The sequence below is a fragment of the Saimiri boliviensis genome, chromosome 3, assembly GCF_048565385.1.
Source record: "Saimiri boliviensis isolate mSaiBol1 chromosome 3, mSaiBol1.pri, whole genome shotgun sequence".
Lineage (NCBI taxonomy): Eukaryota > Metazoa > Chordata > Mammalia > Primates > Cebidae > Saimiri > Saimiri boliviensis.
In genome coordinates this window covers 69,240,572-69,257,857 of record NC_133451.1, presented here as the reverse complement: position 1 = coordinate 69,257,857, position 17,286 = coordinate 69,240,572, and the positions used below count along the sequence as shown (strand labels likewise).

Below are 17,286 nucleotides of genomic sequence, written 5' to 3'. Positions count from 1 at the left end.
TCTTGGATTTTCTTACAAGCTCTGATTTGTCCAACTGTCCCAGTGCTTCTGATGGACCAGTCTCTGATTCTTCCTCTGATCCCCTGACTCTCCCTTCCAGACATTCATTTCCTGAGATCCTCCCTCATCTGTGAGATCTGAATCCTGTAGCAAATCTTTCTTCTCATAATACTCATAGCGGCTCTGCTTCCCTGAAACACCTGGGCCTACACACACTTCTCTGCATGGCAGTTCTTGCCTCATCACTTAAGTTTCAGTTTAAATGTCACTTCACAGAGTCCCCTTCCCTTATCACCCTTAGCAAAATAGCCACCCTTTCACCAGACTCTCTCTCTGTGGTAGTGGTTTCCACAGTGGGGTGTGTGTACCTTATGGGGTTGATGAAATGAAAATAGTTAGAAATTACATTTTTGTCTAAAAAATAAGAAAGAATGGAAAATTGACTGTAAATCATTTGTCATGTGCTAATTTCCTGAGGACAAAGTGAGACCTCCACAACTGAGGGGCAAGCATATGTCCTCACTCAGTTACTCACCTTCCGCAGATTGTAACATGGGTTTCCATTTACGTGTATGTAGTTAAGGGGATTTAAGGATTACAAGACAGAGTGCTCACTCAGCCAACTTTCACAAAACGGGCAAATGGCTCTAAAAGGCTCTTCCTATGAAATTCTTGTGGGAGATCGTATTAACGATGTGAACATAAACTAACAAGAGAATACAATACACATAGATGGGATGGGTGTTTTAATTTTAACTATAAGGATACATAACTTTAAAAATCTGATGGCTATAGCCTGTTTCATTTTCTTTTATCATGATCATATACAATGATCAAACCATCACGATCTGAAATTACCTTTTTAAAAAACGTGTGTGCTTATTTCTTCCCCTGTACTCTACCACATGTACAAATTTAGATTCCTTGCCCATGGAAACTTTGTCTTCCCCACTACTGCATGCTTAGAGCCGTGCCTGACACTTAGGAAGCTCCTAATATGTAATTTTTTAGTTGATTGACATATGCTTCACCCTACATTTTCTAGGTTTTTTTCAAATCAATTTCAACTACTCTTGTCATGCTCATCTGATGCTCATTTCTGTCCTCAGCTTTGCTTGTTCTTTTATTTGCCCTGTCCTACTTTCCACTCCTCATCTATCTGGCTCCCACCCACACAAGATTCAAGTCCCACTTTTCCCATGACTCCATCCCAGAATGCTCCTGGCCACACTGATATCCACCTCCATGCCCTGTCATAAAATGACTTTAACTAGTAAGGATTGTTCTATGATTAAAATCTCCCATTATTTTGCTATACTAGAAAGCAGTCTGTACCTGAACAAAGTTTATACATTAGAGCAATGGATAAAATATTTAATCTGTAAACTGTACTTATGAATTTAGATGCTAGTGGCCAGGTACCATGGCTCACGCCTGTAATCCTAGCACTTTGGGAGGCTGAGGTGTGTGGATCACTTGGGGTCAGAAATTTGAGACCCACCTGACCAACATGGTAAAACCCTGTCTCTATTCAAAAATACAAAAAATTAGCTGAGTGTGGTGGCACACACAAGTAATCTCCACTACTCAAGAGGCTGAGGCATAAGAATCACTTGAACCCAGGAGGCTGAGGGTGCAGTGAGCTGAGATCATGCCACTGTTCTCCAGCCTGAGCAACAAAGTGAGACTCTGTCTCTAAATAAATAAATAAAGCAAGCTAGTGAGCTCTGGGTCAGTTAATTGGGAGAAAACTGTTTGCTTTTTTTTTTTTTTTTTTTTGGAGACAGAGTCTTGCTCTGTCACCCAGGCTGGAGTGCAGTGACACGATCTTGGCTCACTGCAACCTTCGCCTCCCAGGTTCAAGCGACTCTCCTGCCTTAGCCTCCCGAGTAGCTGGGACTACAGGTGTGTGCCACCACACCAGACTAATTTTTTGTATTTTTAGTAGAGACAGGGTTTTACCATGTTAGCCAGGATGGTCTCGATGTCTTGACCTTGTGATCCACCCATCTCGGCCTCCCAAACTGCTGGGATTACAGGTGTGAGCCACCACGCCCAGCCCTTATTTGCAGTTTCTTTATCCTTACGGGGAAACTGGGAAATTGTCTTCTTGTTGGAAAGGAAGTTAAAGGGAGCCTACAATCACAGATACTTTAGGTACTGTCCCTTTTTTGGTCTGTATAGAGAGAGGTTGAGATTAACTGAGAACGAAAAACAGGCAACACTTCTTAATAGGGAGTGGAATTAGCTCCCAAGTCATCACAAGCCAAGATGTCACTTGAGGCATTTGATATCCCCATTGGTTTAAAGTTCTCAGGAGGGAACTTCAAACTTTCGACCCTACATTTTAAGGAGATAAATAAATCACAAAGGATCAGTCTAATCTAAGTCCATTAATAAGATTATGAACTAGGGCAAACTGACAAAAGATTAGAGGGAAAGGTGTCAAGTTATACCTAACTATTTGCTTTCTCCAAAAGTCTGCTATATAGATTTTTTCTTTTTTTCTTTGTATTCTAAATTTTTTTTTCTTTCTATTCATGGGATGTTGATGAATATGCAGATTTAAAAAAATTCTTCCTTTAAATATAATATACTGTTTCAAGTCAACAGTTTTAATAAAGAATTTGTTTTGCTCAAAGCAAAAAAGAAGGAATGACTTGCTGGTATCTCCATTTTCAGAGAACTAAGTCTCGGCCTCTGCTTTCTGTGTAGAGTGTAGGACCAAGTAGGTACAGCCATCTGCCACCAGCTTTCTTTAACCATTGGAGTAGATAACCTGAACTTTCTCTGGAATGAGGAACTAAAAATCACAGTCTATTAGGTAAACGTCAATGTCAAAGCATAAAACAGAGAGGAAAAATATTGTGTTGCTTAGAAAAAGAAATGCCAGCATTCACTTTTGCAATAGCCAAATCCTCAGAATTTGCCTCAGGGCAGATGTCTCTTTTGTATGGAGGCTTTGACTAGGGAGAGACAGCCTAGGAGTTTTGATGGTACGGAAGTTAAAGCAAAACTAAGCTAAATTTCTCTGAATTATGAGAGAAACAGGAATGATCTCTGGCGACTAGGGGATCTTGGATCAGCAAAAAGAGACGCAGTAGAGGGCGGCAAGAGGCGAGGGCCTGGGCCAATGGCACCAAATCTATCAGGGGTGATAGATTTGTCTGGAAGCAAGGCCAAAAGTTTTCACTGTCCACAGGAGCAAAGAAATACATGGGCTTGTGGGGGAAACGCATAATAAAGCTGTAAAAAAGAGAGGGGAGAAAAAAAGTACAATAAAAAATTAAATTAGCTTTAAGAAGGACTAGAATTCTTCTGTATGAGACTTCTGTTGAGTTTGTAGGCCTGTCAAATCACGTGACTTTCCTGTTAAGAAGAAAAGCATGGGCGCCCTCTAGTGGCTAATATAACAATTTTTTAAAAAAACAACAGGCCAAACACCGCAGCTCACACCTATAATCCCAACATTTTAAGAGGCTGAGGCAGGAGGATCACTTGAGCCCAGGAGTTTGAGACCAGCCTGAGCAATGTAGTGAGACCCCCTACTCCCCATTTCTACAATTTAAAAATTAGCCAGGCATGGTGATGCATACCTATACTCTTGGGAGACAGAAGCAGGAGGACAGCTTGAACCCAGGAGGTTGAGATTACAGTGAGCCATGATTGTGCCACTGAACTCCAGCCTGAGTGGCAGAGCAAGACCCTATCTCAAAATAATAACAATAATAAAACAATATATTTTAATCAGAAAAGGATGAAAACATGACTGGCGTTTCTGAACTCAGTCAGTATTATTGGTTTCCAATGAGAGAGAGAAAGATTCACATGTTAGTCACTTACTGATTTTCAGGTAAATTTTATCTCTATATGTCCAAGATATTTTAAGTTCCTGCTTTAATAAATCACACAGTTGAAGAATTGGAAGAGTCATTAGAGATTATCCATGCATTCATTCATTCATTCATTCAACAAATATTAACTGATTACCTATTATATGCAGGCATTGCTCCAAGTGTACAAGATAGAGAATGAACAAAACAGTCTCATTAAGCTCATATTCTAGTGCAGAAAGACAGGCAATAAAAAGTAAGCTAGTAAATATATATCAGAGGCTGATAAGGGCTATGGAGAAAATGAAGCAGGGGAAGGGCGTGTTGGGTGAGCAGAGGGCTGGGAGGTCAGGGAAGACATCTCTTTTTTTTTTTTTTTCCTTTCTTTTTTCTTTCTTTCTTTTTTTTTTTAAGGTGGGGTTTCACCATGTTGGCTAGGCTGGTTTTGAACTCCTGAGCTCAGGTGATCCACCCACCTCAGCCTCCCAAAGTGCTAGGATTACAGGCATGAGCCGCCGTGCCCAGCTCAGGGAAGACATCTCTAATAAGTTGTCATTTGAGCAGATAATTGAAGACAGTGAAAGAGCAAGGCTTGTGGCACTTCAGTGAGAGGAAACAGCAAGTGTGAAGGCCTGAAGCTTGACACATTTAAGGCAAATAGGGGATCATTAGGGGACTGAAGGGATATAGAGTAAGCAAAGGAGAGAGTGATGGGAGAGGAGCCCAGCGAGATAGTGTGGGGACAGATCATAGAGGGCTTTGGGCTGCTTAACGAAGTACTATAGACTGGATGATTTCAACAACAAACATTTACTTCTCACAGTTCTGGAGGCTGGCAAGTCCAAAATCTATGTGTCAGCAGATCTAGTATCTGGTAAGGCACTCTTCTTGACTTGTAAACAGATGTTTTCTCGTATCATCACATGGCGGAGATCAGAGAGAAAGGAGGCAAGCCTTCTTGTGTCTCTTCTTATAAGGATGCTAATCTCATCATGAGTGCGCCACCTTCATGAACTAATTACCTCCTAATACCATCCCGTTGGGGGTTAGCATTTCAACACATGAATTTGGGGGGACACAATCACAGTTCATAACACTGAAGAACTTTAGCTTTTACTCTGAGTGAGAAGGGAAGCTGGAAGAATAACCTGATCCATTTAAGGATCTCTCTGGCCACTACACGAAAATAAAATGTAAGAGGGTAAGGGAAAATGCAGAGAATCCAATGAAAGGTCAATTACCAAGTATGTTTCCAGGAGGAGGGAGAGAACGGCTGTGTCCACTGTTGCAGGTAGGATAAATAATGAAAATTGATGTGATTGGTGATCTTGATAAAAACATTTTCAGTGGAATGGTAGAAGCAAAAGATTGATTGGCAGTTTCTTTCTTTTTTTTTCTCCTCTTCTTTTCTTTTTTCCATTTCACCCAAAGTAGAATGATTGGCAGCTTCTTAAAAGTTACACATAAACCTATCATGTTGATCCAGCCATTCTTCTCCTAGACATTTACCAAGAGAAATGAACATTTATATCCACATAGAGACTTGATGGCTCAGCATCGTGGCTCAAGCCTGTAATCCCATCACTTTGGGAGGATCACTTGAGGCCAGGAATTCAAGACCAGCCTAGACAACATAGTGAGACCCTGTCCCTACAAAAAAAAAAAAAAAAAGTTTTTTAAATGAATTGGGCATGGTGGCACATCACCCGTAGTCCCAACTACTAGGGAGGCTGAGTTCAGGAGTTCAAAGTTGCAATGAGCTGTGATCATGCCACTGTACTTAAAGCTTGGTGACAGAGCAACACCCTATTTCGAAAAAAAAGACTTGAACATGAATGTTCACAGCCAAAATTGGGAACAACCCAAATATCCAGCAACAAGTGAATGGATAAACAAATTGTGATATGTCTATATGATGGAGTACTACTCAGGAATAAAAGGAGTGCACTATTGTACATACAACAACATGGGTACATTTCAAAATAATTACGCTAAGTGAAAGAAGCTTGACCCCAAATAATAGGTACTGTATGATTCCATTTGTATACAATTCCAGCAAATACAGACATGTCTCTGGTGACAGAAAGCAGATATATGTTTGTCTGGGAATGGTGAAGCACAAGGAACCTTTGGGGATGAGGGATACATTCATTATCTTTATTGTGATGATGGTTTTATGGATACACACATATGTCAAAACTTACCAAATTGTTTACTGGGTAGTTTCTTGTATATCAATTACATCTTAATAAAGCTGTAAAATAAATAAATACATTATAATTTTAAAAATAAAGGATGGGATCTCACATGGAAGCAGAGATGTTGGCCTTAAATAGCCAAATTATTTAACATCTTAAATACATATCTATTCAGTTAGCCACTCTTGATCTTGGTGTTCTCATTTATCAAAAACAAACCCTGCCTTCATTGTTGCTGGAGGTAAAATGAACTGATCCGTGTGCCCTTCTTAGAATAGCAATTAAAGCTTTTCATCATCAGGACTGTATAACCTCTCTCATCTCATTTTTCTCAGCTCCTTGCCTGCTGCACCCTGCCCTCCCGACCTTTAGTCACACCAAACTTGTGGCTATTATTTCAATATACCAGACATTTTCAAGTACCTTTATATAGACTTTTTCTTTTTCTTTTTGTTTGAGACAGGGTCTCACTCTATTGCCCAGGCTGGCATGCGGTGCTTCACTGCGCACTCAACCTCCTGGGTTCAAGCAAACCTTTTGCTTCAGCAACTGAGTAGCTTGGACCACAAGCATGTGCCACCATGCCTGGCTAAGTTTTTAGTTTTTTGGTAGAGATGGGTCTCACTATGTTGTCCAGGCTGATCTTGAACTACCTGGCTCACGTGGTCCTCCCACCTTGGCTTACCAAAGTTCTGGTATTACAGGCTTGAGCTACCACACTCAGACAGATTTTGTTTTGAGAATGCCTTTTTTTTTTTTTTTTTTTTTTTTTTTTTTTTTTTTGAGATGTAGTTTTGCTCTTTGTTGCCCAGGCTGGAGTGCAGTGGCTCAATCTTGCTCATTGCAACCTCTGCCTTCTGGGTTCAAGTGATTTTCCTGCCTCAGCCTCCCAAGTAGCTGGAATTACAGGCACCCGCCACCATGCCCAGCAAATATTTTTATTTTTAGTACAGACAGGGTTTCACCATGTTTGCCAGGCTGGTCTTGAACTCATGACCTCAGGTGATCTGCCTGCCTCGGCCTCCCAAATTGCTGGGATTACAGGCGTGAGCCACCGTGTCTGGCTGAGCATGCTTTTTATGCTCTCACTGAAACAACATAACCAAAAAAATTTTAACTTAAATCTATGCTTTTTAAAAAAGATTTATTGCTTACATTGATTTCTTAACTTCACAGGTAACTGATTTGATCATTAATAAATGATTCTTCAAATGCAGCTGAAGAACATGGTTTGTGGAGCGTTCTTTATTTTGTGTACAGGTGTGATTACAGAGTCGTTTTGTTTGGGGCTCATTTTATCATTGTCACAGATGAGGTTGGTGTTCTGCAAAATGGCTTTGGTTAAGCAGAACACTACTGTCCAGCTATCATGCCAGAGCAGCAACCAGCTACCAACTGTTAGGCTATGTTTTTCTCATGTAGTTACAATCAAGACTGCTTAGATTGAAATCTCATATTCCTCACAAGCTATGAATTGAGGCAGTCAACCTCCCTAAGCTTGTTTCCTCTTCTGTAAAATGGAGATAACAATAGCACCTATTACAGAGGGCTGTTCTGAGGATTAAGTAAGTTAATACAAGTGCTTGGAATAGTGCCTGGCACAAGGTGGGTAATTAGGGGTTTTTTATCTAATTTTTGTATTAACAATACCCTACCTCATTCATTCAACCCTTATTGAGTTGTGTACACCTTGAGATTGCAGATTCCCTGCTACTCAGGGCAAAAAAAAGAAAAATAAAAAAATTTAAAAAGAGAGAGAAAAAAAGAGATTGTAGAAATGTATTCTCCCTTTCGAATTACCAGGATCTAAATTAAAAACTCTGTCTGTGGACTGCTTACAAAGCTTATAACAATGGTTGAATTTTAACTATGGATTAATCGCCTTTTGTAATGGTCAACATGATCACATTTTATCTAGCACTCTTGTTGGGTCACGATAAATTGAAACAACCAAAACCAAAATAAAAACATATTTAAAAACCATACAGATTAACGTATACGACTTTCATTGCTCTTTTTCTCCTCTCTAAAAGGGAAGAGTGCTATGGTTCTTTTCAGTTTCTAATTTTAGACTGTGGGATTAAAAATAAACGATTAACCCTCATTTTGTGTTTCATATGGGTGTCGGGATGATGAAATATGATAATTCAAGTGAAAAAATTTACATTTTAGACCGTTTCAGAAACGCTAGGCAGCAGTAGCAGCATATGCCCAAGGGCGAGGGGCGGGACTAGGGTAGCTAGTTCTCCCGATTTACCACAGAGCATTTCGGCAACGAGACATTTTGACACTCTGAGGCTTCCGTAGCACAGCTCGCTTTAGGAACCACTGTGGTGTGGTCCGTATAGTGTCCCCTGTTCTGTTTCCGTTCGTAGCCGGAAGCACGAGTCCAAGCTCCCGCTGGCAGGGATTGGCGGCTGCCGGCAGTCTCGGGTCTGCAGCCAAAATGTCAAGCAGAAACAACAACAAGCTGCCCAGCAACCTGCCGCAGTTACAGAATCTGATTAAGCGAGACCCGCCGGCCTACACCGAGGAGGTGGGAGTGCGGAGGGGCGGACGCTAGAGGCCGGATGGTGGATGGTGGAGAGGCCGGTGGGGGAAAGCATGGAGTGGGGCTGGGGTCCAGGCTCGCCGCGTGTTCTTCTGTTCGGTTCAGGGGTCCTTCCAGAGAAGAAGTTGGGGAAGGGACATGCTTTAGGGTTCTCTGGAAAATCTTTTGCCTGTTTGGATTTTCTACCTGCCCTGTAGACTCTGCTACCGCGAAACACCTTTAAAACCATTTTGTTTTAAGATTTTTCTCCGACCGCAGGGAGGTGGAGAGAGAGACAAATGGGCCGCACTAACCTCCAACTTCCACGCAGGTTTCTCAGCCTCTTTTCAGAAATCCCGAACTTGAATCAGTGGGTAACACCTGATGAATCGTATGCTAGTTAGAACGCTTTCTATTGACATCCGATTCTGAGAGCCGGCTGTGTTCCCTGGACTGTGCCAGGAAAGAATGGGGGGTTCTCAAGCACAAGGAACAGACTCAGGAGCTTAGTATATGTAGTTAAGCCGGGATTCAAAGTTATCGGAAACTGGCATGACCCGGAGGTCAGAATTAGCTTCGGGAAAACATTAGGTTGAAAAATTAAGCCCTCATTGTGATGGGCTTTGTATACTAACCTCATGTAAGTTGTGAACATTAGGGGTGTTTGAACCGAGTACCGACAAAATGAAAGTGATTTTGATGTGTTAATCGGGCAGGTGCTTCCTTCAGACACCCATTTATCAGACAGGCATTAAACAGGTATCTCTGCTAGGCATTTGCTGCAATTATGTGTTTGTGCTGCTTCCTACCAGATTGTGATTTGTTCAGTGGCTAACACAATTACTCATTTTTTCATTGCCATTTTCTCTCCTCCCCCAAATTTTCACATACAGATATTTTATGAGTGCTTTTTAACACATGACAGTCTCGGTGGCTTAGGTCACCAGTAGAGAGAGCCTCTCCAAGGATCAAGGTAGTGGAAATAAAGGGTAGGAAACAATACAAGAAGTTAAGTAACAAAGTGTGTGTGTTTTAGGATGGCAGAAAGAACAGCGTATCTATATACTGATGGGGCAGAACCTGTTGAGGCAGGAAATGGGAGGTGGGGACTAGTGGAGCCAAGACCTTGATTGAGTGCCATTACAAGGTTTAGAATCTACTGCATACCTGGAAGGGCTAGCCTTAGATGGTGGCCTGATAGCTTTTGTAGGAGAGAAGGTAAAGTAAATGGGCACAGGAGAAGTAAGTGGTTAAATGGAAATTATCCTCAGATTGTTTATATTCCTAGTGAAATTGGAGATAAGATCATCTGCTGAGAATGAGGACAGGGAAAAAGTGAGATTTGAGGACAGAATGCAAAGTATGAAATGGTTGTCCAGGAAAGTGGGAAAGTGAGGGGACTGGAGAAATGTAATGAGGTTGCTAGAATACACTCAGGGCTTATTTGAGGTTTGTAGTTGTGAGTATGATTGGAAGCTAATTGGGAGGCTAGGGCAGCTGGATTGATTAAACCCAGGAGTTTGATGCTGCAGTGAGTCATGATGGCACCACTGCACAGAAACCTGGGTGACAGAAGGACCTTGTCTCTAAAAAAAAAAAAAAAAAAAAAAAAAAAAAATTAAAAAAAAATGATACCAATTAGCCGATTTTCTCCAACCATATTCAGCTCTGGGAGTATAGCTGTAGAGAAGGAAAGCACAGGGTGGGCATTTTACCAAATGGGTGTAATGATAAGAGAAACGGGCAATTGAGTTGAGGTATATGCATGAAGGTGATTATAATGATTGATCATGAAATTGATGCTGGGTAAAAAGGGAAGTTGGGGTGGGGGTTTGTTAGGTGCAGTGAAAAGGTAGTAGGCTCAGTGGACTGTGGATTCTGATGAGACTGAAGGATCATTGGAGTTTGGAAAATCGGAGATGTGATTAGAGAGGAATATACCTCTAGTTGAGATTACGGAGTTGTAATATAGGTATTGGTAATGACAACGTTTAAGGTGTGACCATGGGAGTGAGTGCTGAGATACAGTAAGTTCAAGATGATTAGAGCAGAAGAGGTCAGGGTAATGAGGGGCCAGGGTATTGTAAAGACCCTCCACGTGGATACGAAATTACTAAGTATTGTAACAGGAATTGTGTTAGAGGGTGAGAAAGCAAAGAGCTGAAATGTTCAAGGAATGTGGGGATAACCCTAGTCCTTACATGACTACAAGGAGGAATAGTGGGTCTTGTGGTGTAAGGTTCAAAGCTGGGGGTGAGGACACTTAAGGAGAAGAAAGGATGTTAATCTGGAGGGATATGAGTCTCTGAAGTAGCACTGAGGAACAAGGGGGACACCTACTGACTCATTCATGCTGGGAGAAAGAAAACAACGTAGGAGTGTGTCAAGAGAAAACTGCTGTTCCCATAGAGCATCTGAATGACTGGGCTGTTTAAAAGAGATTTAGATGACTTGGCCCCATGCTAAGAGTTTCAGGATTCTAGTGGTATGAGGATTACAGTGAAGGAGATGAGGGATAGCTGGGGAATACTGGAATCTTGTGGTGACTGATGCACATAAAGAGTGTAATAAGATTAGTTCTGATCATCTCAAGGCAGGTAAATTGTGTTAGCTGGGCCATGGGTGGGGTGGGGGAAGAAATGGGGTGAGGATTTTGTCAGGAACATGAAGAGTTCTGTGGCCCTCTCCTCATTCCTATTCGGTGGAGGTGTCACGTCAAGAGAGAAGTGGTTCTATCTGAAGCATGTAGGGACTTGACTCCTGCTCTTGGAAAAAGCTAGAGGCCTGGCAGATTTGTTGAGGAAATCAAGTTATGTTTTTTGACCATGCTAAGTTAATGACATCTGTTTAGACACCTAAACAGAAATGTCAGATAGGTGTCTGGATATATGAATTGAGAGTTCACTGGACCAGGTAGGGATGATGAGAAAGAGTGTGTGTGTGTGTGTGTGTGTGTGTGTGTGTGTGTATGTCTCACACACAATCTAAAGACGTGGACTATGGGTGGAGAGTAGTTAGCCGTAAGGCTTGGAACTGAGGCCTGGTGAATTCCAATGTTTGATTATTGGGTTCCTGTTACAACTAAACATAAGTAAATGAGATGATGTGCCTAAGGAGCTTAGTACATAAACAAGTGCTGAATAAGGGGAAGCTATTATTATTTCCATGTGTCTCTAGCTATTGGCTGTTAACACATCCTGTCTAGAGCTCTAGCATAAAGTTTTAATTGATATTTCAAAGAAGAAGGGAGCCGAGTGCTATGGCTCACACCTGTAATCCGAGCATTTTGGGAGGCTGAGATAAGAGGATCACTTGAGGCCAGGTGTTTGAGTCCGACCTGGGCAGCATAAAGAGACCCTGTCTCTACAAAAAAATAAAAATGAAAAATCAGCCAGGCATGGTAGTAAACGTCTGTGGTCCCAGCTAAGTAGGAGGCTGAGGGAGGAGGACCACTTGAACCCAGGAGTTTGAGGTGGCAGTGAGCTATTATTGAGCCACTGCAATCCTGCTTGGGTGACAGAGGGAGACCTAGTCTCTTTAAAAAAAAAAAAAAAAAAAAAAAAGGTACCAAAACATATATAGACCAATGGAACAGAACAGAGTCTTCAGAAATAACATCACACATCTACAACCGTCTGATATTTGACAGACCTGACAAAAGCAATGGCTTAAGAATTTCCTGTTTAATCGATGGTGTTGGGAAAACTGGCTAGCCATATGCAGAAAAGTGAAACTGGACCCCTTGCTTACACCTTATACAAAAATTAGCTCAAGATAGATTAAAGCCTTAAACATAAGACCTAACACCATAAAAACCCTAGAAGAAAACCTAGGCAATACCATTCAGGACATAGGCATGGACAAAGACTTCATGACTGAAACACCAAAAGCAATGGCAACGAAAGCCAAAATTGACAAACAGGATCTAATTAAACCAAAGAGCTTCTGCACAGCAAAAGAAACGGTCATCAGAGTGAACAGGCAACCTACAGAATGGGAGAAACTATTTGCAATCTATCTATCTGACAAAGGGCTAATATCCAGAATCTACAAGGAACTTAAACAAATTTACAAGAAAAAACAACTCCATCAAAAAGTGAGTGAAGGATATGAATGGACACTTCACAAAAGAAGACATTTATGCAGCCAATAAACATGAAAAAAAGCTCATTATGACGGGTCATTAGAGAAATGCAAATCAAAACCACAATGGGATACCATTCTCATGCCAGTTAGAATAGTGATCATTAAAAAGTCAGGAAACAACAGATGCTGGAGAGGATGTGGGGAAATAGGAACATTTTCTCACTGTTGGTGAGAGTGTAAATTAGTTCAACCATTGTGGAAGACAGTGTGATGATTCCTCAAGGATCTAGAACCAGAAATACCATTTGACCGAGCAATCCCACTACTAGGTATATTGCCAAAGGATTAGAAATCATTCTGCTATAAAGACACATGCACACGTATGTTTATTGCAGCACTGTTCACAATAGCAAAAACTTGGAACCAACCCAAATGCCCATCAAATATAGACTGGATAAAGAAAATGTGGCACATATATATCATGGAATACTATGCAGCCATGGAAAAGGATGAGTCCATGTTCTTTGCAGGATCGTGGATGAAGGTGGAAAACATTCTCAGCAAACTAACACAGGAACAGAAAACCAAACACCACATGTTCTCACTCATAAGTGGGAATCGAACAATCAGAACACATGGACACAGGGAGGGGAACGTCACATGCCAGGGCCGTCGGGGCCTAGGGGAGGGATAGCATTAGGAGAAATACCTAATGTAGATGATGGGTTGATGGGTGTAGCAAACCACCATGGCACATGTATACCTATGTAAAAAACCTGCATGTTCCACAATAATATTCGGAGACTTCAACATTAATATTAGACAGATCAATGAGACAGAAAATTAACGATATCCAGGACTTGAACTCAGATCTGGAACAAGTAAACGTAATTAACATTTATATAACTCTCCACTTTAAATATACAAAATATACACTCTTATCAGTGCCACATCATATCAACTTAGAAGTTTAAACGAAATGTTGGTTGGCTCCTTGTTTGTTATTCTCTTCTCTCATTTTATTTTATGTCTCCATTATTAAGGACAATTATAGGCATACCCATATTTAGACTGCATTCTAGCCCGGGCAATAAAGCAATACCCCCATTCTCTCTCCCTCTTCCTCTTTCTCTTTCTTCCTCTTCTTTATTCTTTTTATTATTCTTTTTTTCTTTCTCAAAAAAAAAAAAAAAAAACCCTGCATGTTCTACGCATGTATCCCGGAACTTAAAAGTATAATTTAAAAAGGTTGGTGGGTGGGATTTTGACTGGAGAGCTTCATATGCTTGAGATATAATTTACATTTCTGACCTGTTATCTATCTATCTATCTTTCTTTTTTATTTTGATACAGAGTCTTGCTCTGTCACCAAGGCTAGAGTGCAGTGGTGTGATCTTTGCTTACTTTAAACTCCACCTCCCGGGTTCAAGTGATTCTCCTGCCTCAGCCTCCCAGGTAGCTGGGATTACAGACGCCTGCCACCACGCTCGGCTAATTTTTGTGTTTTTAGTAGAGACAGGGTTTCACCATCTTGGCCAGACTGGTCTCAAACTCCTGACCTCGTAATCCACCCGCCTCTACCTCCTGAAGTGCTGGGATTACAGGCGTCAGCCACCGCGCCCAGCCTGACCTATTATTTTTCTACTGATCTGAGTGCTCTACGTACATGGATATGGTAGTAGGGGTCATTTATTTTTATTTTTATTTTTCGAGACAGGGTCTCTCTCTGTTGCATGATCGTAGCTCACTGCAGTCTCAACCTCCCCAGGCTCAAATGATCATCCCATTTCAGCCTCTGGAGTAGCTGGGATTACAGATGCACACCACCACACCCTGCTACTAATTTTTATATTTGTTATAGAGAGATGGTCTCCCTGTGTTACCCAGTTTCGTCTTGAACTCCTGGGCTCAAGTGATCCACCCACTTTGGCTTCCCAAAGTACTGGGATTACAGCCGTGTGCCACTACACGCAGCAACACAGGGCCACAATCTGAGCTTTGGGATTCATGCTTCACTGTTCTTACACCATGCTGCCTAAACTCGTCATGATAATTCTAAGGAAAGGGTGTTTAGATTATCTGTGATATGCTCAGATCTTTAAAAAAACTCACTTTGAAGAATGCAGATAAAGCAAAAGGAGTGTTTTTATATACTTTTGCAATATCTTTTTCTCCATGTGATTGTCAAAAATTTTCTACTAAGAATTTCTGTACTGAGAAAGTCATGTAGTAGAATGTGACAAACTTAAATTTTATTTTTCTACAGTTTCTACAGCAATATAATCACTATAAATCCAATGTGGAGATTTTCAAATTGCAACCAAATAAACCCAGCAAAGAACTAGCAGAGCTGGTGATGTTTATGGCACAGGTAAGAAGATAACTTCTTAAATAAAGACCAGTGTTACACACAGTTTGCTGAATATTTTTTCCACTAGTACTCAGCCTTATTCCACTGTGGAATGGGAACTTAATTAAAATATATTTCTAACTTTTTTTGCAAATTTTATTTTCCCCCTATTGTGAGTTAGAGGATGCCACTAGATCTTTTTGCATAACTAACCAGGACAAAACTTTAAGACTATTTTTCTTCTTCAAATTCATCATAAAAGCAGATACTAAATCATGTCATAAATATTACAATTATGGTAAGCGTTGGAGAAATTACATGTAGAAGGTTGTTGGAACCATCTACTTCTATGAAACATAGCCTTTTACTCTCCTTTTGCAGAACATCCTAAATGTGTGCATCTGAATTATAGGAGAGAAAGAGAGAAACTTCAGAAGAGCCTTTGCTTTGTTACAGATTAGTCACTGCTACCCAGAATACCTAAGTAATTTTCCTCAAGAGGTGAAAGATCTTCTCTCCTGCAACCATACCGTATTGGATCCAGATCTTCGAATGGTAGGACCAGTAGTTGGATGCATAAATTGTGCTGTGTTCATGTGTGGTGTGTTCATATATATTTAAATGAGAACAGCCTCTCAGCTAAATATCTTTAGAAATGTAAATTATTACCTTTTCCTAAAAATTCTTCTATGGCTTCTCATTTATACTTAGAGTAAAACTGAAACTTGATAACCTGGCTTAAAAGTGCCTGCATGATCTGCTTCCTGCCTGTGTTTCTGATCTCATATCCTTTTCAGCTACACTGTGATCTTTCTGTTCTTCCAGCACACTGACCCTACAGGGTGCTCTTTAACCTTTTGAGCTAGTCCTTCAAATCTCATATGCATGAAGAATCCTAATTACAACTTGTCATTTGTATAATGCTTAAATTAGTAAACTTATCCATTAGACAATCAGTTTGCTCATCTCATCATTGTCTGTTTAGTGGTTGAGGTTGGGTCCTGGCTGAGATTCCCTTTACCAGGCCCCGTATACCCATTTCCCCCACTTGTGAATGTCAGCTGCCAGTGGCCCTCAGCTGCCCTTTCTCTGGAACATTGTCCTTAGCTAAATCCGAGTCCTACTGCCTGGGAGGTGTCCTCCTACCAGTAGCCCACAGCCCATTATCATGTGGTACAAAATCCCAGCCTATTACCTCAGGGTGGCTCTGACTCCATTGCAGGATGTGCTCCAGTGCTTTCCTGGGATGGGGCTAAAGCTAGTCTCCAATCTAGGACACATCCTTGCTTTGCTTTGCTTTTTTCCACACTATCCTCCTTCCTTCACTTCCCTTCTGAGAGCATACCCCCAACAAGTCACTTGTAATAAGTCAGAATCTCCGTTTCTAAGGAATCCAACCTAAGACACTTCCGAATTTAAAACATCTGCTTTTCAAACCTGTTTACAGCAGATAAGTACACAAACATGATCACAAAACTTACTAATATCCTATACCAAAACTTGTAGAAATGCTATCTTTGTTTTCTACTATATTTTCTCAGGCTTTTTATATGTCTATCCTTTTGATACTACTTTAGGATTTTAATAATTCGATTAGACCAAAAAGAAAAAGAATACCATCTCAGACAAGCCAAGGTTACAGGTTCTGGGTTGACAAATGATTGACACTCAGCTGGTATGTGGGACCTGGCAGCACAGCCCAGGGGACTCCAAACTTGAACCCCTAGTCTGAAGGCTTTTACCTATGTCATGTTACTCTTGAAGTCCTTGTAGGTTGATATTTTGAGTATAGAGACTTCATGGCTTTCCAAGTAATTAGGATTTCTTTAAGTTTTATTTTCCTGGCGGCACCCCACCAAACTGGTCTGTGGACTTTCTTTCTTTCTTTTTTTTTTTTTTTTTGAGATGGAATCTCACTCTGTAACCAGGCTGGAGTACAGTGGCACCACCTTGGCTTACTGCAGTCTCCACCTCCTGGGTTCAGGCTATTCTCCTGCCTCAGCCTCCTGAGTAACCGGGATTACAGGCAGGTGCCACCACACCTAGCTGCTTTTTTTTTTTTTTTTTTTTTTTTTTTTTTAAGTAGAGATGGGGTTTCACCATGTTGGCCAGGATAATCTTGATCTCTTGACCTTATGATCCACCCACCTTGGCCTCCCAAAGTGCTGGGATTATTAAATCAATAAATGTGTCAGGTGCACCTATAGTTCTGACTTCTCAGGAGGCTGAGGCAGGAGGATTGCTTGAGGTCAGGAGTTTGAGGTCAGGAGTTTGAGGCTGAGGTGTGAT

General features: G+C 41.0%; 1 protein-coding gene across 2 annotated transcripts in view; it reads left to right on the top strand.

The window, feature by feature from the left end:
- The first annotated feature begins 8,399 nt into the window (after positions 1 to 8,399).
- The window catches only part of SDAD1 (SDA1 domain containing 1), a 42,815-nt gene continuing 33,928 nt past the window's right edge, over positions 8,400 to 17,286 (top strand). Inside the window, exons 1-3 of one of the 2 annotated variants that reach the window (XM_003931990.4) lie at positions 8,400 to 8,567; positions 14,914 to 15,018; positions 15,454 to 15,552. In XM_003931990.4, the coding sequence (XP_003932039.1) occupies positions 8,478 to 8,567; positions 14,914 to 15,018; positions 15,454 to 15,552 (294 nt within the window). In that variant the 5' untranslated portion in view covers positions 8,400 to 8,477. Of the gene's footprint in view, positions 8,568 to 14,913; positions 15,019 to 15,378; positions 15,553 to 17,286 lie in introns of those variants that run through there. The other variant, XM_010342619.3, reaches the window with a different exon arrangement.